The 21,895-nt window shown below is 35.6% G+C and overlaps 1 protein-coding gene across 2 annotated transcripts in view; it reads right to left on the bottom strand.

Annotated features, from left to right (window-relative positions):
- Nucleotides 1-1,953: 1,953 nt before the first annotated feature.
- The window catches only part of GLIPR1L1 (GLIPR1 like 1), a 34,916-nt gene continuing 14,974 nt past the window's right edge, over nucleotides 1,954-21,895 (bottom strand). Inside the window, exons 2-6 of one of the 2 annotated variants that reach the window (XM_002752773.5) lie at nucleotides 21,385-21,630; nucleotides 17,174-17,274; nucleotides 5,730-5,818; nucleotides 2,531-2,560; nucleotides 1,954-2,427 (exon numbers count right to left, since the gene is read on the bottom strand). In XM_002752773.5, coding sequence (XP_002752819.1) covers nucleotides 2,336-2,427; nucleotides 2,531-2,560; nucleotides 5,730-5,818; nucleotides 17,174-17,274; nucleotides 21,385-21,630 — 558 coding nt within the window. In that variant the 3' untranslated portion in view covers nucleotides 1,954-2,335. The remainder of the gene's footprint in view (nucleotides 2,428-2,530; nucleotides 2,561-5,729; nucleotides 5,819-17,173; nucleotides 17,275-21,384; nucleotides 21,631-21,895) is intronic. The other variant, XM_002752774.5, reaches the window with a different exon arrangement.

Genomic DNA, 21,895 nt, shown 5'->3' with positions numbered 1-21,895 from the left:
TATCAAGATGAAATCAGACTGGGTGTGGTGGCTCACATCTATAATTTTAGCACTTTGGGAGGCTGAGAGGGATGGATCACCTGAGGTCAGGAGTTCAAGAGAAGCCTAGCCAACATGGCGAAATCCCAGGCCTACCAAAAATACAGAAATTAGTTAGGTGCAGTGGTGGGAACATGTAATCCCAAGTACTCGGGAGGCTGAGGCAGGAGAATCACTTGAACCTGGAAGGTTGCAGTAAGCCAAGATTGTGCCACTGCACTCCAGCCTGAGTGATAGAGACTTCATCTAAAAAAAAAAAAAAAAAAAAAAGAAAGAAAAGAAAAGAAAAAATCAGCCTAATACTCCACAATGGAGGTAAGGAAGAGTATGTATGGAATACAGGAGACCCCTTAGAGCGTTTCTTAAGTTTTGCCATGCCGTGTGATTAAGGTCAATGGGAAACTATAACAACCCAGTCCAGGCAGTACTACTAATGGCCCAGACCCTTCAGGAATGAAGGTTTGGGTCACTCCACCAGGAAAAAGTTTCATGATCAACTGAGGTGCTTGCAGTGAAGGGAATACAGGCAAAGGGAATACAGAATGAGTAGTAGCAGAAGGTAGTCATCAATACAACCAAATGACCAGTTGCAGAAACTAGGACTGTAATTGTCATGAATATTTTCTCCTTATTTTGTTAAGATTTTGTTAAGACTATGTTTGTGCATGTATATACTTGTACTAAGAAAATATCTTCATTTTATTCCCTTTATTTTTCCTTTATCATGTCACATAAGATTTAGGGACTTCATTTAGGCATTTAAGTGTTGTTAACTTTATGCAATAGTATTTAGGCTAAGAATTAGAGCACTTCCAGTTGTATGAAGGATAGCTGTATTATGTTAGACATAATTATGACCTTATTATTGTCTTTATTTGGAGATATATAATTTCAGGAGATGTGTATTTTTCAAGCTGACAAGGGGTAGACTTGTGATGGTTAGTATTGTCGACTTGGTTGGACTGAAAGATGCAAAGTATTGTTCCTGGGTATGTCTGTGAAAGTGTTGCCAAAGGAGGTTAACATTTGAGTCAGTGGACTGGGAAAAGCAGACCCACCCTCGATGTAGGTGGGCAACATCCAATTGACTGCTAGCATGGCTAGAATAAAGCAGGCAGGAGAAGATGAAAGAGCAGACTTGCTGAGTCTTCCAGGCTTCGTCTTTCTCTTGTGCTGGACACTTCCTGCCCTCAAACATCAGACTACAGGCTTTTGTCTTTTGGACTCTTGGATTTACACCAGTGGTTTACCAGGGACTCTCAGGCCTTCAGCCACATGCTGAAGGCTGCATGGTCAGCTTCCAGACTTTTGAGATTTTGGAGCTTGGACTGAGCTACTGCTAGCTTCCTTGCTCCTTACTTTACACATATCATATCATGGGACTTCACCTTTTGATCATGTGAGTCAATTCTCCTTAATAGATTCTTTTTCATATATGCATCTATCCTAGTAGTTTAGAAAGCCCTGGCTAATGCAGTAGCTGAAGGAAGCTGGAGGTTGCCTTAGTTGAGATGAAAAAGATCCAGAAAATTTACTCAGTAGGAGTCAACAATTCAGCATTGATGATTTTGAAAACTGAATTTCTTAAATATTATGCTTTTTTTTCTTCAGACAAAAGAAATGCCAGAATTGAATAATTCTCTGGTTTGTAGAAACGTTGTTACTTATACTAATTTTGTATGGCTTTTAAAACATATGCTATTAACATTCTGTTATTTTCTATGGGACACATTCAAAAATAAATCTCCTAGAAGAGTGTGACTTTAATTTGCAGAACATATATTTACCTTTTAAATGTTCAAAATTTAGTTGTTTTTCCTTTTTGAGTTTAATTTATTGATTTATTCCCCAACCATTGATTATGACCATAATGTATAACATTACATGCTATCTGAAAAATTTTTCCTCAGTAAAATTGTGTTTCTGAATGTTGTTGATGATATTCTTAAAGGAAACTACTGGTTTATAAGAAACTATCTAATATCTGAAATACCTTTAGTTCCCTAAATGTACTATAACTAAAGTGACAATCCATTCTCATTAGAAAATTAAAGAGTGGAACACTTTTGATGTACATATGGATTTGTAATTTAAAAAAATAACCTTAAGACTTTATTCTACTGTTTATTCATTTTCCATACTGCAATACATTTTTTTGAGTTAAAAATAAACATTAAATTTAGGTATCAGGCAAGAGTGTGAAAGATTCAATAAATAAAACTGATGATAAGTTATATTAAGCAATTAACTATTGCTTTATTTTAATATTTGAGAATATTTTTGTACATAAATGACATTAAAAGATTATCAGAAGAAGAGGAGCTAAGCTGAATGGATTAAAGTCTATCCGCTGAGGTGCTTTCCCCAAAGGCTTCAGAAATGGATTTTCTGTCAAAAACAAAAACAATATCAAAACCAGAATAGTTAATAGTTCAATTCATGTTCCATTGGAGAAATAATTTAATCAATACTTAAATATTTCGATACATACGATTAGATACAATAATAAGTTGTGGAGTCCCTAAAGTAAAAATAAAAATATTTTAAAACATTGCAAAATAAGTAAAGATATTATTTGCTTTTGTGGCTTTTAGAATAACACAATCAACTAACAAAAATTAGTTTGCCTTTTTAACCAGAAAATGAAACCTTTCTAATCAATCTTACAGTACTTGAATATCTTTATGTTGCTCCCTACCAACGGTGTTATGTCAACAAATATATCTAAAACACCTCTTGGTTGAATGCATAAAAGTCAAAAACAGAAATAGCTATAAAGTAGTTAACTTTATTTTTCCCACTCTTTTTAGCCCAATTCAAGTCCCTGAAGAAACGTAATTTCTTCACCTTGAATTTTTTGTATGAGGAACTATTCATTAAAAATTGCATTCATTTCTGTAATGGTCCTTATTCCAAATGTTTATCAATGTTTTTTCCACATCAAACTTTCCTCCCAGGTTTACCATTCTAATAGCATCCAGCACTTCATTAGGAAATCATCTACTAAAAAAAAATAATTAATTTTTGACTTTCTACTACACATTAGGCATGATTCTAGCTTTGTATATAATGGCTACCAGAAAAAAATAAAATCACTTTCATTGGGAAAAATGAGGAGAGAAAAATCTATAATCAATTTTAAAATTAAATAAATAAATAAAATGAATAAAAATGATAATGTCAGAAAGCAATGCATGCTACAAAAATATAAACTGGGGGGCCGGGCGCGGTGGCTCAAGCCTGTAATCTCAGCACTTTGGGAGGCCAAGGCGGGTGGATCATGAGGTCAAGAGATCGAGACCATCCTGGTCAACATGGTGAAACCCCGTCTCTACTAAAAATACAAAAAATTAGCTGGGCGTTGTGCCGCGCGCCTGTAATCCCAGCTACTCAGGAGGCTGAGGCAGGAGAATTGCCTGAACCCAGGAGGCGGAGGTAGCGGTGAGCCGAGATTGCGCCATTGCACTCCAGCCTGGGTAACGAGAGCGAAACTCCGTCTCAAAAAAAAAAAAAAAAAAAAAAAAAAAAATATATATATATATATATATGTATATATATATATATATATACATATATATAAAAACTGGGTTAAATGATAGAAAATTAGGAACTTAATTATAGTAATTGCTAAAATGTATTGAGAAGTTACTTTTTGGGGGACTCAAATAATTTTGTGTAATGAATCATATTTAATTCTCTTAATCACTTCTTTAATTAAACCATCTGACTCCAAGGTCTATATATTTAACTATTATGCTATGTTTTCTGTCTCTCAAACTAAGAAGGCAACCAAGCTAAAATATGTTTTCTGATAAAGACTGATCAACAAAAAAAGAGATAAAGCACAAGTCCTCCAACATTAAATGGCACCACACCAGTGTTCTGCATTTCACCTCAGATTGAGAAAATTTAAGAATAATCAAAAGGCAGACTTTATAACGAGAAAGCTGACATTGCCTGGGGCACTGTTGAGGCAACTTTAGATGAAGATTAACAAAAGGGACTGAGTTTCTTGGCTCAATTCCCTGCTGGTAACTCAGATACTTTTTCACCAGCAAAGGTAAAATGGTCTGGTGGTAAAGAAAAGTTCCTAGGACTAGAACATAAAAATGTAAAAGTTGATAGGATTATGAGATTTGAAAGGTTTAAATAGGCTTTATGTAAGGTAGCTGGGACCTCCTTTATCTAAACATCTTATGGAAACTGGGTATAATATCTCATTGGAGATGTTTCCCTTATATAATACATAAATCTGAAGGCATGAAAAATCTGTCCTTTGTGATATGTTAATTGAAAATGCTAAATGAGAACTGGAAGGCTGCCTGAGCTCACAGAATATAGGGTAGAAGCTGGAGTGCTGGTCAGGACAAATCCTCCACTTGATAGCTCTTTATGGAGAATTTATTGGGTCTTATGGAAAAATCTGTGAGCATTTCTTAATGACAACTACTAGACTTTGGATTAGAGAATTTCCACTTATGAGGCATTTACTGCCTTGCTATGGGATGTTAATTGAAGCTACCCTTATATTAATATAAATAATGGTGCTCCCCAAATTTTATGATAAAATAAAAATAATTTATATAGGATCTTGCTACCTGGGGATATAAAGAGGAGATATTTATGACCAGAAGGTCTCTTTTTCCCCTAAGTCTCACTCTAACAATGTGAGGAGCTGCGAAACTCTATAGTGCCTGATAAAGAGCTTTCTCAGATCTGACGAGAGCTACTTGGCTTATGAATAGAAGTTCCAAGGTGTACAAACAACATCTTATTTGGAAGGCTGCTGCTCTGGTTAAAGAAGAGGCAAGGAAATCTTTTTCTTTTAAGTTATTTATAGTTTAATTGGGTGAAGTACCCTTTTGTGAGCAAATTTACCTTTCTCTACCTGAGTTCTCCAGAATTCAAAATTCTGATTTTATGACAATACACTTATTTGCATAAGTCTAGTAAGAGTCTTCTCTTTTAAAACAGGACAATGGAAGATACTGGTTATTTTACTAAGGTTTTACCTAGAATAACGTAGTTTTAGGTAAAGTTACAGCAAAGCCAATATGAAAAAAGCTTATATGGCCAATCAATTCTTGTTGCACTTTATGTTCTCAGGATCTCTTGAGGGCTGTCTCATGGGCCACTGGCCACTAATATTTGGCTCAGAATAAATATTGGCAAATATTTTACAGAGTTTGACACTTTTTTGACACATGGCTCCACTGGCCTCACCACCCAAAATTTATATTTTTAGCCTTAAAAAGTACATTTGTTTTGAGAACTAAACGTGATCATGAAAGATAAATGTGTTAGTTTTTAATCATAAATACTTTGGACATTGACTAACAAATTACTTCTGAATGGGTCACTATTCTAACAACTAATAAAAAGAGGTCAATTAAAGCAAATAAAAATAAGAAGGATTTCAATCCATAATTATTTTCAATGCAGCAGCAAATTGGATTATGGTTGTACCTCATTCTTTCTGCTCTTTAGCTTCAGAGGGAAAATAATCAGTAAAGAAATCAGGGATCATCTGAGTTTAAGTATTAATACTTATGACAAATTATTTGTATCATTAGATAACAGCTATCAAACCTTGTCCACAGTTTGTAAAATTGAGAAGCCAAAATTTAAAATATAATAAATATATTACTCTCCAAATACAATGTTATGATTTTTTTTTCTTTTTTGCTTACTACAGAGATTCTTTACACATTTCTCTTCTTTTGAGCAGAGAGAGCAAGATTGTCCTTTCTTGTAAGGAGGCATATTTGCATAATTTCCGCTGTAAAAAAGGAAACATTGATTAGTCAAATGGCTGTTAATTTCTCTAATTTCATTCATACATTTATGTAAGTTGGTTTAGTCATTCATTAAGTCATAAATGTCGAAAATGAAAAATAATAATATGTCTCAATTTTATTTTCATTTCTTTTGTTCCTTACAGGATGAACCATAAGGAAGTTCTATTCTTGAATATTCTATAGAACAAGAATGAGATGTGAACCCAGTGTAATTATGCATGTGATAGTTGCAAAGTTTTTATCATAGATAGTATGATTATTTCTTCATTTTGTACATAAAATAAGTAATATTTAATTTGCAAACAAACGTGTTTTATGGCTTAAAGTATAATATCACAGTCCTTATCTAGTTTTTTTTTATTATTGCATTTTAGGTTTTGGGGTACATGTGCAGAACATGCAAGATAGTTGCATAGGTACACACGTGGCAGTGTGTTTTGCTACCTTCCTCCCCTTCACCCACATTTGGCATTTCTCCCCATGCTATCCCTCCCCAGCTCCCCACCTGGCTGTCCCTCCCCTATTCCCCCTAATAGATCCCAGTGTGTAGTGCTCCCTTCCCTGTGTCCATGCGTTCTCATTGTTCATCACCCGCCTATGAGTGAGAATATGCGGTATTTCATTTTCTGTTCTTGTGTCAGTTTGCTGAGAATGATGTTCTCCAGATTCATCCATGTCCCTACAAAGGACACGAACTCATCATTTTTGATTGCTGCATAATATTCCATGGTGTATATGTACCACAGTTTCCCAGTCCAGTCTATCATCGATGGGCATTTGGGTTGGTTCCAGGTCTTTGCTATTGTAAACAGTGCTGCAATGAACATTCGTGTGCATGTGTCCTTATAGTAGACAAATTTATAGTCCTTTGGATATATACCCAGTAATAGGATTGCTGGGTCAAATGGAATTTCTATTTCTAGGTCCTTGAGGAATCGACACACTGTCTTCCACAATGGTTGAACTAATTTACATTCCCACCAACAGTGTAGAAGTGTTCCTATTGCTCCACATCCTCTCGAGCATCTGTTGTTTCCTGACTTTTTAATGATCACCATTCTAACTGGCGTGAGGTGGTATCTCAATGTGGTTTTGATTTGCATCTCTCTAATGACCAGTGATGATGAGCATTTTTTCATATGTTTGTTGGCCTCATGTATGTCTTCTTTTGTAAAGTGTCTGATCATATCCTTTGCCCACTTTTAAATGGGCTTGTTTGTTTTTTTCCTGTAAATCTATTTGAGTTCTTTGTAAATTCTGAATATCAGTCCTTTGTCATATGGGTAAACTGCAAAGATTTTTTTCCCATTCTGTTGGTTGCCGATTCACCCTAGTGACTGTTTATTTTGCCGTGCAGAAGCTGTGGAGTTTGATTAGGTCCCATTTGTCTATTTTGGCTTTTGTTGCCAATGCTTTTGGTGTTTTGGTCATGAAGTTTTTGCCTACTCCTATGTCCTGAATGGTTTTTCCTAGATTTTCTTCTAGGGTTTTTATGGTGCCGGGTCTTATGTTTAAGTCCTTAATCCATCTGGAGTTAATTTTAGTGTAAGGTGTCAGGAAGGGGTCCAATTTCTGCTTTCTGCACTTGGCTAGCCAGTTTTCCCAACACCATTTATTAAATAGGGAGTTCTTTCTCTATTGCTTGTTTTTGTTAGGTTTATCAAAGATTGTATGGTTGAAGATATGTTGTGTTGCCTTCGATGCCTCTGTTCTGTTCCATTGGTCTATATCTCTGTTTTTGTACCAGTACCATGCTGTTTTGATTACTGTAGGCTTGTAGTATAGTTTGAAGTCCAGTAGTGTGATGCCTCCTGCTGTGTTCTTTTTGCTTAGAATTGACTTGGCTATGTGGGCTCTCTTTTGGTTCCATATGAAGTTCAAGGTGGTTTTTTCTAATTCTGTGAAGAAAGTCAATGGTAGCTTGATGCAGATAGCATTGATTCTGTAAATTACTTTGGGCAATATGGCCATTTTCACAATATTGAATCTTCCTAATCATGAGCATGGAATGTTTTTCCATCTGTTTGTGTCCTCTTTTATTTCCTGGAGCAGTGGTTTGTAGTTCTTTTTAAAGAGGTCCTTTATATCCTTTGTTAGTTGTATTCCTAGGTATTTTATTCTCTTTGTAGCATTTGTGAATGGGAGTCCTCTCTTGATTTGACTCTCTCTTTGTCTGTTACTGATGTATGGGAATGTTTGTGATTTCCGCACATTGATTTTTGTATCCTGAGACTTTGCTGAACTTGCTTATCAGTTTAAGGAGATTTTGGGCTGAGTATTTTATTTTATTTTTAAGTTCCAGGATACAAATGAAGGATGGGCATGTTTGTTACATAGGTAAATGTATGCCATTGTGGTTTGCTGCACAGATCAACCCATCACCCAGGTATTAAGCCCAGCACACATTGGGTATTTTTGCTCATGCTCTTCCTCTCTGCAGTCCACCCACAACAGGCTCCTGTGTGTGTTGTTACCCTTTGTGTGGCTATGTGTTCCCATTGTTCAGTTCCCATTTATAAGTGAGAACATGAAGTGTTTTGTTTTCTGTTTGTGCATTAGTTTGCTGAGAATAATGACTTTCATCTCTATTCATGTCCCTGCAAATGACATGATCTCATTCCATGGTGTATATGTACCCCATTCTCATTTATGGGCATTTGGGTTGATTCCACATCCTTGCTATTGTAAATTATGCCACACTGAACATATGTGTGCACATATCTTTGTAACTGAATGATTTATATTCCTTTGGGTATATAGCTAGTAATAAAATTACTGGCTCAGATGGTATTTCTGGTTCTAGATCTTTGAGGAATTACCACACTGTCTTCCACAATGTTTGGATTATTATGGAGTTTACAATTCCACCAATAGTGTAAAACATTCTGATTTCATCACAACCTCATCAACATCTGTTTCTGGGCTTTTTAATAATCACCATTCTGACTGGCATGGAATGGTATCTAATTGTAGTTTTGATTTGCATTTCTCTAATGACCAGTGATGTTGCATTTCTATTCCTATATTTGTTGGCTGCAGAAATGTCTTATTTTGAGAAGTTTCTGTTCATTTTCTTTGCCCACTTCTGAATTTTTTTTTGGTAAATTTATTTAAGTTCCTTGTAGATTCTGGATATTAGACCTTTGTCAGATGGATAAGATTGCTAAAATTTTCTCCCACTCTGTAGGTCGCAAAAGAAACTGACGATAGTTTCTTTTGCTGTGCAGAAGCTCTTTAGTTTAATTAGACGCTGTTTGTCCAGTTTTGCTTTTTTTGCAATTGCTTTTGATGTTTTTGTCATGAAATGTTTGCCCATGCCTACGTCTTGAATGGTATTGCCTAGATTTTCTTCTAGGGTTTTTATAGTTTTGGGCTTTACATTTAAGCCTTTAATTTATCTTGAGCTAATGTTTGTATAAGGTCTAAGAAAGTGGTCCAATTTCAGTTTTCTGCATATTGCTAGCCTGTTCTCCCAGCATCATGTATTAAATAGGGAGTCCTTCCTTCATTGCTTGTTTTTGTCAAGTTTATCAAAGATCAGATGATTGTAGATATGCACTCTTATTTATGAGTTCTGTATTCTGTTCCATTGGTCTATGTATGTGTTTTTGTACAAGTATCATGCTGTTTTGGTTACTGTAGCCTTGTAGTAGAGCTTGAAGTCAGGTAGTGTGATGCCTCCAGCTTTATTCTTTTTTGCTTAGGATTTTCTTGACTATACAGGCACTTTTTTGTTCCATATGAAATTTAAAGTAGTTTTTCTAATTCTGTGAAGAAAGTCAATGGTACCTTGATGGTGAGCACATTGAATCTATAAATTACTTTGGGCAGTATGACCATTTTCATGATATTGATTCTTACTCTCCATGAACATAGAATGTTTTTTCATTTGTTTCTGTCTTTGATTTTCTTAAGCAGTGGTTTGTAGTTCTCCTTGAAGAAGACCTTCACTTTTTTTTTTTTTGTTGTTGTTGTTAGTTATATTCCTAGGTATTTTCTTTTTCTAACAATTACGAATGGGAGTTCATTCATGATTTGGCTGTCTGCTTGTCTGTTGTTGGTGTATAGGAATGCTTGTGACTTTAGCACATTGATTTTGTATGTGGAGACTGCTAAAGTTGCTTGTCAGTTTAAAAAGCTTTTGGGATGAGATAATGGGTTTTCTAGATATAAGATCATGTCATCTGCAAACAAAGACAAATTGACTTCCTCTCTTCCTATTTGAATACCCTTTATTTTTTTTCTCTTGCCTGATTGCTCTGACCAGAACTTCCAATACTATGTTGAATAGAAATGGAAGAGAGGGCATTTCTATCTTGGTATGCCCCTTCAATTCCTAGTTTATTGAGAGGAGGTTTTTTTGACATAAAGGAATGTTGAACTTAATTGAAGGCCTTTTTGGTATCTATTGAGATAATCATGTGGTTCATGTCTTTAGTTCTGATTATCTAATGAATTACATTTATTGATTTGCATACGTAGAACCAGAGTTGCATCCTGGGGATGAAGCCAACTTGATTGTGGTGGATAACCTTTTCGTTGTGTTGCTGGATTTGGTTTGCCAGTGTTTTATTGAGAATTTTTGCATCACTGTTCATCAGAGATATTGGCCTGAGGTGTTTCATTGTTGTTTCCCGACTAGGTGTTGGTATCAGGATGATGATGGCCTCATATAATAAATTAGGGAGGAGTCCCTCCTTTTCAATTGTTTGGAATGTTTTCAGAAGAAAGGCTATCAGCTCCTCTTTGCACCTCTGGTAGAATTTAGCTGTAAATCCATCTGGTCCTGGGCTTTTATTGGTTGGTAGGCTATTCATTACTGCCTTAATTTCAGAACTTGTTATTGGTCTATTCATGGATTCAACTTCTTTCTGGTTCAATCATGGGAGGGCATATGTTTTCAGAAAGGTATCCATTTCTTCTAGATTTTTGAATTGATTTGCACAGAAGTGTTTATAGTATTCTCTGATAGTTGTTTGTATTTCTGTGGGTTCAGTGGTGAGATCTCCTTTATCACTTTTTTATTGTGCCTGTTTGATTCTTCTCTTTTATTCTTTATTATTCTAGTTAGCAGTCTAACTGTTTTATTAATTAAAAAAAAACAGCTCCTGGATTTATTGATTTTTTTGAAGGGTTTTTCATGCTTTTATCACTTTTAGTTTCTTTGTGATCTTGGCTGGTTTTTTGTCTTCTGTTAGCTTTGCGATTTGTTTGCTCTTGGTTCTCTAGTTCCTTTAGTTATGATGTTAGAATGTCAATTTGGGATCTTTCTAGCTTTTTGATGTGGGTGTTTAGCACTGTAAATTTCCCTCTTAACACTGCTTTAGCTGTGTTTTGGGTATGTTATCTAACCATTCTCATTAGTTTTAAAAAACTTGATTTCTTCCTTAATTTCATTTTTTTTTTTTTTACCCAAGAGTCATTCAAAAGCAGGTTGTTCAATTTCCATGCAGTTGTTGTGGCTTTGAGTGTTTCTTAATATTGAGTTCTAATTTGATTGTGTTTTGTTCTGAGAGACTGTTATGATTTCAATTATTTCGCATTTGCTGAGGAGTGATTTACTTTCAATTATGTGCAATTTTAGAGTAAGTACCTCATGGTGCTGAGAAGAATGTATATTCTGTTGTTTTGGGGTGGAGAGTTCTGTAGATATCTATCAGATTCACTTGATTCAGAGCTCAGTTCAACTTTAAAATGTCTTTATTAATATTCTGTTTCAATGGTGGGGGTGTTAAAATCTCCCACTGTTATTATGTGTGGGAGTCTAAGTCTCTTTGCTGGTCTCTAAAAACTTGTTTTATGAATCTGGGTGCTCCTGTATTGGGTGCATATATGTTTAGGATAGTTAACTCTTGTTGGATCAAACCCTTTACCATTATGTAATACCCTTCTTTGTGTTTTTTTATCTTTGTGGTTTAAAGTTTGTTTCGTCAGAAACTAGGATTTCAACCTCTGCTTTTCTATTTTCTATTTGCTTGGTAAATTTTCTTCCATCCCTTTGAGTCTACATGTATCTTTGCATGTGAGATGAGTGTCTTGAATGCAGCACACTGATGGACATTGGCTCTTTATCCAGCTTGCCATTCTGTGTCTTTTATATGGGGACTTTAGCCAATTTACATTTATGGTTAGTATTGTTATATGTGAATTTGTTCCTGTCATCATGATGCTAGCTGGTTATTTTGCTGACTCGTTTATGTAGTTGCATAATAGTGTTGTTGGTTTGTTTTTGTAGTGACTGGTAACAATTTTTCCTTTCCATATTTAGTGCTTCCTTCAGGAGCTCTTGCAAGGCAGGCTTGGTGATTATAAATTCCCTCAGCATTTGCTTGTCTGAAAAAGTTCTCATTTTTACTTTGCTTATGAAGTTTAGTTTGGCTGGATACGAAATTCTAGGATGAGATCTTTTTCTTTAAGAATGTTAAATATTGGGCCTGGTATGATGGCTCATGCCTATAATCCCAGCCATTTGGGAGGCCAAGGAGGATGGATCATCTGAGGTCAAGAGTTCCAGACCAGTCTGGCCAACATGGCACAACCCTGTCTCTGCTAAAAATGCAAAAATTAGCCGGGTGTGATGATGGGTGCTGGTAATCCCAACTACTCAGGAAGCTGAGGCAGGAGAATCACTTGAATCTGGGAGGTGGAGGTTGCAGTGAGCCAAGATGGCACCACTGCACTCCATCTTAGCTGGAGACTCCATCTTAAAAAAAAAAAAAAAAGAATGTTAAATATTGGTCCCATTCTCTTCTGGCTTGTAGGGTTCCTGCTGAGAGGTCTGCTGTTAGTCTGAGGGACTTCCCTTTGTAGGTGGCCTGGCCTCTCTCTGGCTGCCGTTAACATTTTGACCTTGGAGAATCTGATGATAATGTGTCTTGGGGTTGATCTTCTCATGGAATATCTTACTGGATTCTCTGTATTTCCTGAATTTGAATGTTGACCTTTCTTGCTATGTTGAGGAAGTTCTCCTGGATGATTTCCTGAACTGTGTTTTCCAACTTGATTTTGTCCTCCACATTTATTTCAGGTACCTCCAATTAGTCATAGATTAAATCTTTTTACACAATCCCATAGTTCTCAGAGGTTTTGTTTGTTCTTTTGTTCTCTAATCTTATAATGCCTGCCTTATTTCAGCAAGAGAGTCTTCAAGCTCTGATATTCTTTCTGCCTTTTGGTCTATTTGGATACTTGTGTTTGCGTTGTTAAGTTTTTGTGTTGTGTTTTACATCTCCACCAGGTCATTTATGTTCCACTCTAACCTCGTTATTTTGGTTAACAACTCCTGTAATGTTTTATCCTGGTTCTTAGCTTCTTTGCAATATGTTAGAACATACTCCTTTAGTTCAGTGAAGTTCATTGTTATCCATCTTCTGAAATCTACTTCTATCAGTTCATCCAGCTCAGCCTCATTCCAATTCTATGCCCTTGCTAGAGATGTGTTGTGATCATTTGCAGGTGAAGAGGGAATCTGGCTTTTTGAGTTTACAGCATTTTTGCATTGATTCTTTCTCATCTTCAAGGGTTTATCTACTTTTGATCTTTGAGTCTGCTGACCTTTGGATGGGGTTTTGGTTTTTGTGGTCTTTTAAAATTGATGCTGTTTTTGCTTTCTGTTTGTTTTTCTTTTAGCGGTCTTCCCTAGGGCTGCTGTGGTTTGCTATGGGCTACTCCAGACCCTGTTCACCTGGGTCCTTCTGACCCCTGGAGGTATCACCAGCGGAGGCTGCAGAACAGCAAAGATGGCAGCCTGCTCCTTCTGCTGGGCACTCTGTCCCAGAGGGGCATTGACCTGATGCCTGCTGGAATGAACCTGTATGCAGTGCCTGAAGACCCCTGTTAGGAGGTCTCACCCAGTCAGGAGAAACAGGATCTGTGACCCACTTAAATAAGCAGGAATTTCCCTTGTCCAGACTGCCTGGACTCCTCAAAGCTTGCTAGCAGAAAAGGCTAAGACTGCTGATCCATGATACCACAGCTGCCCCTCCTCCTAAGGGGTTCTCTCAGGCAAATCAGAGATCTGTCCATAAACCCCTGGCTGGGGATGCTGAAAAATCTCTCAGGGAGGCCCTGCTTGGTGAGAAGGAATGGGTCATGGTCTCTCTTAAAAGAAGCAGTCTGGCTATGAACTCACAGTGACTGTGCTGTGTTGGGCTGTGCTGTGGGGAATTTCTCCTAGTCCAAACCACTCAGTCTTGCTGGCACCAACAGCAGGGGAAAATGGCCAACTGGCGCCACAGTGGTAATGGCCACTTCTCCTCCCCAAGACCCTGTTTTCTTAGGCAGTCTCCAGCCTGCCCTGCCTGCTGGCCTGCAGGGATTTCAAGCTAGTGGGTTTTAGCTTGTGGTGTTCCATGGGACATTGTGCCATTGAGCAAGGTCACTTGGCTTCCTGGCTTCAGCCCCCTTCCCATGAGCGTTGATGGATCTCCTGCCTCACTGGAGTTCCTAGAGCCAGGGTATGCAAAAACTCTTATATCTCAGTGCCTGCTTGAGGTGCTGCCCACCAAAGCTGCGGCTGTGAGTCTGCACAGCTCTGTGCTAGGGACCCAAGGCCTTGGTAGCATGTACTCATGAAGGGATCTTCTGATCCATGGGTTGCAAGGATTCATGAGAAAAGCATGTTTTTCAAAATGTGGTAGCACAATCTCTCACCACCTCCCTTGGCTCAGGGAGGGAGTTCCTTTTGCCCCATTCAGCTTCCAGGTAGGTGGGCCCTCACTCCACTCCACTCTGTTTTACCTTGCTCTCCATGGGTTGCACCAACTGCTAGTCAGTCCCAGTGAGAGAACCTGGGTGCCTCAATTGAAGATTTGAAATTCACATGCTGTTTTTGTTCTTCTTAGTGGGAGCTGCAGACTAGAGCTGTTTCTATTTGGCTATCTTGACTGCTCCACTGCTGTCATCTTTATCTTTGTTCCACTGTATGTAACATGTCTTTGTTTTCTGGATACTTTTAAGATTTTTTCTTTATTATGAGTTTTGAAATTTTTGGTTGTAAGGTATCCTGGTGTAGTTTTCCTCATGTTTCTTGTGATTACAGTTTGGTAAACTTCTTGGATCTGTGAACTTAAATTTTCATTAAGCTTGGAAAGTTTTGGACTCTCTTTAAATATTTCTTTATTCTTTAAATAGAAAATCCTAAAAATATTTCTTTAAATATTTTTCTGTATCTCACCCCCTTTAAGGAAATCAATTCCCACTATAGTTGTGTCACAGCTAACTGATACACATTTTATCTTTTTTGGATATTTCTTTCCGCTATGGATTCTATCTTGGATAATTTTTTTCTTTTCTTTTTTTCAAGTGACAGAGTCTTGCTCTGCTGCCAAGGCAATAATGGCTCACTGCATCCTTGAACTCCTGAATCAATGCCTTGGATAATGTCTAATGTTATAATTTTGAATTCATTAAACTCTTTTTCTGGAATGTCCATTAATTTTAACTTCTAAAAAATCTCAGACATTGTAGTCTTCTGTTTTTTAATACTTTTCATATCTTTGCTTAACATTTAAAAATATGGGATACAGTTAAAATAACCATTTTAATGTCTTTCTCTGTTAACTGTAACATCTGCATAAGTTCTGCATTAGTTTCATCTTGTTGATTCTGCTTCTTATTATGTCTTATTTTTTTCCCTCTTTACATGGCTGGTAATATTTCATTAGAAGCCAGACATTGCATTGTAAGTGTTAGGTGCTGGGCATTATGATTTCTGTAAACCTCTTTGAGGGTTTTTTAATTTTAATTTTTATGGGATACAGTCAAGTTATATCGGAACATTTTGATCCTTTCAGGTTTTACATTATGAATTGTTAGGTGGATCTGGAGCAGTTTAGTTCTGCTCCCCATGTGAGTGCAAAGAATTGTGTCCTGTTATTCTTTCAGATGCTTCTTACCTGGTTTGAAGTTGTTTCCTCACATGCATGTGCTAATCAATACTCAAGGAATACCTTTTGCAGATCTTTAGTGTTCTCTCTCTGTGTAGTTCGTTTTTCTCTAGTACTCTTTTCCATGAACTCTAACTGTATTGTTCTTCCTATACATTTAGCTCCATTTCTTCAACTCAGGGAGTCAGCCAAACTCTGTCTTAGTAATTTCATGTGCTATGACCTGAAAGCTTTCATTGAGACAGGAAGCTCAGGAAGCTGGGGGAATTATAGGACTAACTTGTTTTGTAATTTTTCAGAGATCACAGCCCATTGTTGTATTATGACCAGTGTCTTATAAATCATTTCTTCATGTGGCTTATCTGTTTTGCTTTTTTTGGCTTTTGTTTCAAGTGACAGGGTATATTGGCCCCCCATCTCTTGGCCAAGGGTTACATAACAATATCCTCTTATGCTTTCACAAGATCCTTAGAAATCTGTTACATACATAATTTGTTTGGACCCCCAAACCTGATTTATTCAAAGAGATATAATGTTTAACTGCTTTTTCATCAAATCGTGAGCCTCCATCCCTTATTATTACTCTCTTTTCATGTCAAATCTTATGATTTTCTACTTAAAAGGAAAGATGATAATAAATGTGCCAGCAGTTTTACAATTTCTCCGATATCTATAAAAACTGCTTTTCCCAAGCTGTGAGAATTTGTATTTATCATTCTTGTTTTTGCTTCCAAGTAGAGGTTATGGAAGAAAATACAGAGAGATATATACACACTTCTGCCTCTCTTTAGTAAATTTTGGCATATCTCAGTTCCTTTTCATCAATGTTGCATATTTATTCTTTGTCTTTGTTTTTATCTTTTCTACTGCTTATTTTTAAATTGATATTTGTTGAAGAGCTGGGTTATTAACTGTCTTTATATTCTTCCTGGTAGAGATCCACTGGGATTTGAGTTCTAGAATTTCATTTTTGAAATTTCCCATTAAACTTATGCTAAATTTTCATTTAGATCTGTGATTATCAGCAAGACGATTAAAGTTGTGTTGTTCTTTTCTTAAAAGTATGTGCTTTTACAATCATTCTCAGTCATTTTCTTATTCCATGTATTTTATATTATATTAGAGAAGTATCTGGCTGCCTTTTTGTGCTTCAGTATTTATGTATTACAGTGGCAATATATTTTATATTATGTCTTTTTTTTTTTAACCTAACAGCCTCCATCATTTTCTCTCTCAAGTTTAAATATTTTATGACAGGTATAGTTTTTCTTTAAATAAGGCAATATTCCATCACCATATTCTATTTTCACCTATCTGATTTGAATTAGCCTTGTAGAGTGAGCCATCACTTGTCAAAAATACACTTGTCCCTCGCAGAAGATCCTCTTATTTGGCAACCATCATAAACATTAATTTCAATTAAAATATTTTTAAGGGAAAATTACTTACGCAGGTCCGTAGTTGCATACAAATATCACAGATGAAGCTCTCCCAAGGTTAGGACATGCTGCAACCGCACAACCAAGATAAACTGAATTGGCCCAAACTACCTATAAAGAAAGACATTTCAAGATAAAATATGCAAAATATTTCTATGCAAACAATGCATTTTGAGAATTGCTCTAATCTTTGTCATGCTACAAAAAAGAATGTACACAAATATTTATTAGTTACACATTTTTTATAATTTCTGTATTTAGTTTAAAATTTTTATTTTGTTAGGGCTGCTTTCATGAGTGCTACCTAGCTATTTTTTCCTTTCTGGTGATTCTCATAAATCAAAACAAGAATATAATATATAGCCAAATTAATAATATAATATATAAAACAATTTCTTCTAGATTATTTATGAAATACAGTTTAATTCTATCTGTATATAGAATTAAACTGAGTATATAGTACAAACAATATTAAAATCAGACTATAAATGGAAACAACATATTTATTTGTTTTTCTCAGAAAAATTCTACATAATTTATAATTACATTTTAAATTTTGCAATCTTAATCATATTGTTACCTTTGTCAAGTCACAAAGTAAGGATTAAAAACATATTGAGTTGATTTTCAAAGATGTCTGCCATAAGGATGGTAAATCTTAATTGTTATCTAGTTGTGAAAAATAACAAAGTTATGCAAAAGGAAGAAGACTTCTATGGAAAACTAGTTATAGAAGATAGGAACCTTACTATTTTTTTGTGACAATCATAGAATAATTTTTTTTCCAAATAAACACAAAAGGGGAAAAAATATTGATTTACTCCATTTGAAAAATAATCCAAGGAATTTAGACACAGAATAAATTTTGACAACACAAATTTCTGATCTCATTTATTTTACTTTATTAGCAAAACATACTAACCTATTTCATAAATTGATATATCAGTCAATTTTTTTTCATAGGCTTGTTCTAGCCAGAATCAATAGTTTTGCAAAATATATTTTACTGCTTTGTTTGCCTGAGAGGCAGTAAAGCACAAGAAAAACACAGTGAACTGAGAATTTAAAAATTATTTTTGGGAGGCTGAGGCAGACAGATCATGAAGTCAGGGGTTCAAGACCAGCCTGGCCAACATGGCGAAACCCTGTCTCTACTAATAGAACACAAATTAGCCAAATGCGATGGCACACACCTGAAATTCCAGCTATTCAGGAGGCTGAAGCATGAGAATTGCTTGAACCCGGGAGGAGGAGGTTGCAGTGAGCTGAGATTGTGCTACTGCACTCCAACCCCAGTGACATGGAAAGACTCTAGCTCAAAAAAAAAAAAAAAATGAGTTTCGCTTTCAGCCATCTGTGTGATTTTGTTGAGTAAATGACAGATCAATTCTGGGGTAGTTTCCCACTTAATGAAATGAGATAAAGTGAGATCATTAAAAGAGTGTTTTCCTTTTGAATGTTTTAAACAAGTAATAAACAATAAAACTAAAATATATATTTCAAAAAAAATAATGTTTAACAATTTGGCTCATTAATAACTACAGCATGAAATTCTCTTCTCTTTTAATTGTGACTTTTGGAGGGCTCTTGAAATGGTGAAAATAAATGTTGACTATGTGAGTTTATGACATACTGCTTTCATTAAAGAAATGATGTAATATTAATATGAACATTGGATGTATCTCTAAGATGAATATCAGTAGGTGGTAAATGCAAGAAAATTTTCTCTTATTTTGTTTAGAACATGAAGCAAGATATAGTTGTTGATTTTATATGAATATAATCATTCCTAATTATTTAACCTTGTGTGTAAAGTAGCCAATGAAGAGTAAGCTCCCCTTTCTGCTCTAGCAGTACTAAGGGAAAAGGGGCATTTGGGAACATGCTTTTTTTTTTTCTTTACAGCAAAAGAGAACAGAAAGGATATATAAAAGCTATAACTCAGCCTTGATACCATATTAGGGATATTGCATCCTTTTGTTATCAGGACATCTCACACTTGATTCATTCTCTCAATTTTCTGGGGAGTAGCCAAACTATATTCTTTACCAACATCTTTCCTGATATCCTGGAGATTGTCTGGACTTAGAACATCCTGTTGTTGAATGAAGAGTGAACATAAAAAGAACATGGAAGTTGCTATTATTTGTTCACTGCACGTCTGATAAGAATGACTTTAAGACCCTGTATAGGAATTCAACTTAGAGAAATGAGTAAGTTTAGAGAAGAAGGTGAACCTTTCTATTGCTTAAACAGGCTCTCCTAGGGGCTCAGTATCATATCTGGGATTAAAATTTAGCCAAAAGATAAATTTTAGAGACATTTACACTTGGACCTGAAATAATTTTAAAAATTGGGAAAATAATAGGAAGTAACTGTTTTCAAGACATTAGGCAACACAACATAATACCCCTGAGATTTGGGGAAAAAACAGGTAAACTGTATAATTGTCCTGGTTTATTGTCTGGAGACAGCTTCTAGATTATGGTTTAGAGAGTCTGATTGAGGATTTGGGGGAGACCAAGGACGGAGAAGTTTAGAAAACACAGTACTGAAGAGGTGAGAATTGTACAGTGACATACTAGGGCAATGTGCAGAAGCTCCTCATCATCTGTTCAGCGAAATACTAATCAAAACATGCATGTGTAGAAACCAGTCTAGGGCTGAGAAAGACCCATTTACAAGAACTAGAGGAAATAATGCCAAGGTTTACATAAAGCCAGAAATAAGACTTATTTCCACTTTCCAAATTTGACAATTTCTTAATTCTCAAGGCATTAGATAGAATATACAGAAAAGTCTTGCCTCAGTAGTGAGAGATCATTATCAGCTCTAGACTAAACACTACTTTTACTCTACCTAACATATTTTAAAAGCAGGAACAAAGAGGATCAAATAAATTTCAGGTAACTTACCTGTACCCAAAAAGACAGCTCAAGAATATTTATAGTGAGCCAGGCGCAGTGGCTCACGCCTGTATTCCCAGCACTTTGGGAGGCCGAGGCGGATGGATCACGAGGTCTAGAGATCAAGACAATCCTGGCCAACAAGGTGAAACACTGTCTCTACTAAAAATACAAAAAATTAGCTGGGCACAGTGGCGCATGCCTGTAATCCCAGCTACTCAGGAGGCTGAGGCAAGAGAATTGCCTGAACCCAGGAGGTGGAAGTTGAGGTGAGCCGAGATCGCGCCATTGCATTCCAGCCTGGGTAACAAGAGTGAAACTCCGTCTCAAAAAAAAAAAAAAAAAAGAATATTTATAGTATACAAATAAATCCAGCACCCAACAAGGCAAAATGTACAATATTGGGAATTTGGAAAATAATAAAATTTGCCCAATATGATATGAGGGAAGAAAACTTGATTCAAAACAAAGAGAAAAATCAATCAATTGAAACTAACACAGAGCTAACATAGATACTAGAGCTAGCAGGAAAAATATTAATTATTATAACCCTATGTCTTATGCTTAAACTAGATGAAAGAGCAAACATATCAGGTTCATTCATTGAAGACGTAAGAACATCAAACTCGTAGAGATACAAGCTTTAAGATATAAGATTGAAAACAAACTGGGATTAACAGTAGACTAAATATTACAGAAGAATAGATTAGCAAATTTAAATATGTAGCAATAAAAGTACTTGAATTAATCAATGAGAGAAAAAAAATCAAGGAAAAAGAGACAGGAGCATCAATATACTGTGGGTAAACTTCAAGTGGTTTTCTACATGAGTGACTGGACACCGGGAGGAGAAGAGAGAGAGTGAGAGAAATAAGTATTTTCAGAAACAATGGTCAAGATTTTTCTAAATTTGACTTAAGCAATACACTTACAACTTCAAAAAGGCCAATGAACTACACACCAAAAACATGAAGAAAACTTTGGTATATTATTAAATTGCTCAGGACCTAGGGTAACAGGAAAAATTTAAAGACAGTCAGAAAAATAAAGGCACTTTACATACAGAGAAATATGAGGATTACAGCAGATTTCTTGTTGGAAGCAGTGCAAGTAAGATGACAGTGGAACGAGATTTTTAAAGTTCAGAGAAAGCAAACTCACTTCATAGAATTCTGTTTCCAGTATAAATATCTCTCAAATGAAGCCAAGTTTTCTGGCAGTTCAAGAGAAACTTAGAAAAAAAATACTAAAATAACATTTTGGCAATTAAAATATACACAAATAAGAACTAATCAATAAGATGTCAAATATTTACCTGTGTATAATGGCCACAAACTTTGGAACATGACAGACTATTAAAATCATAAAATTGGGTTTCATTATACCACACAGTAATGGCCAATTTTGGTGTGAATGATGTTATTTCACCTAACCACATATTTTCTCCAATAAATTCAAGAGCTGCATAACATCCATATGATGTATCCAAACAGCTGTTATGTTCAAATTTGCACTGGTTCGCCCATGTTTGAGCCACTTTTGCTAAACCTTTATCCCAAATCTGAAAGATAAAATAATTTAAATTGAATAGTGCATAAGTATTTGTATTAAAATTATTATAATAATTTTAATCAATTAAATTTTGCTTAAATTTATTATTTTTATAAGATAGAGATTGCCTTTGGTATTTATTATGTTAACAGTCATTTCTTTTTAGTTATATTAGAAATACTTATTTATACTCACTCTATGACAGTTCATTGTTATATTACCAGTACTTAGCAGATATTCACTTAGCAGATATCCTACATTAGCATCACTGAACA

This window comes from Callithrix jacchus, chromosome 9 (assembly GCF_049354715.1).
Source record: "Callithrix jacchus isolate 240 chromosome 9, calJac240_pri, whole genome shotgun sequence".
NCBI lineage: Eukaryota > Metazoa > Chordata > Mammalia > Primates > Cebidae > Callithrix > Callithrix jacchus.
Note: the sequence above shows the minus strand (reverse complement) of the source record. Positions and strands in the feature narration are given on the sequence as shown.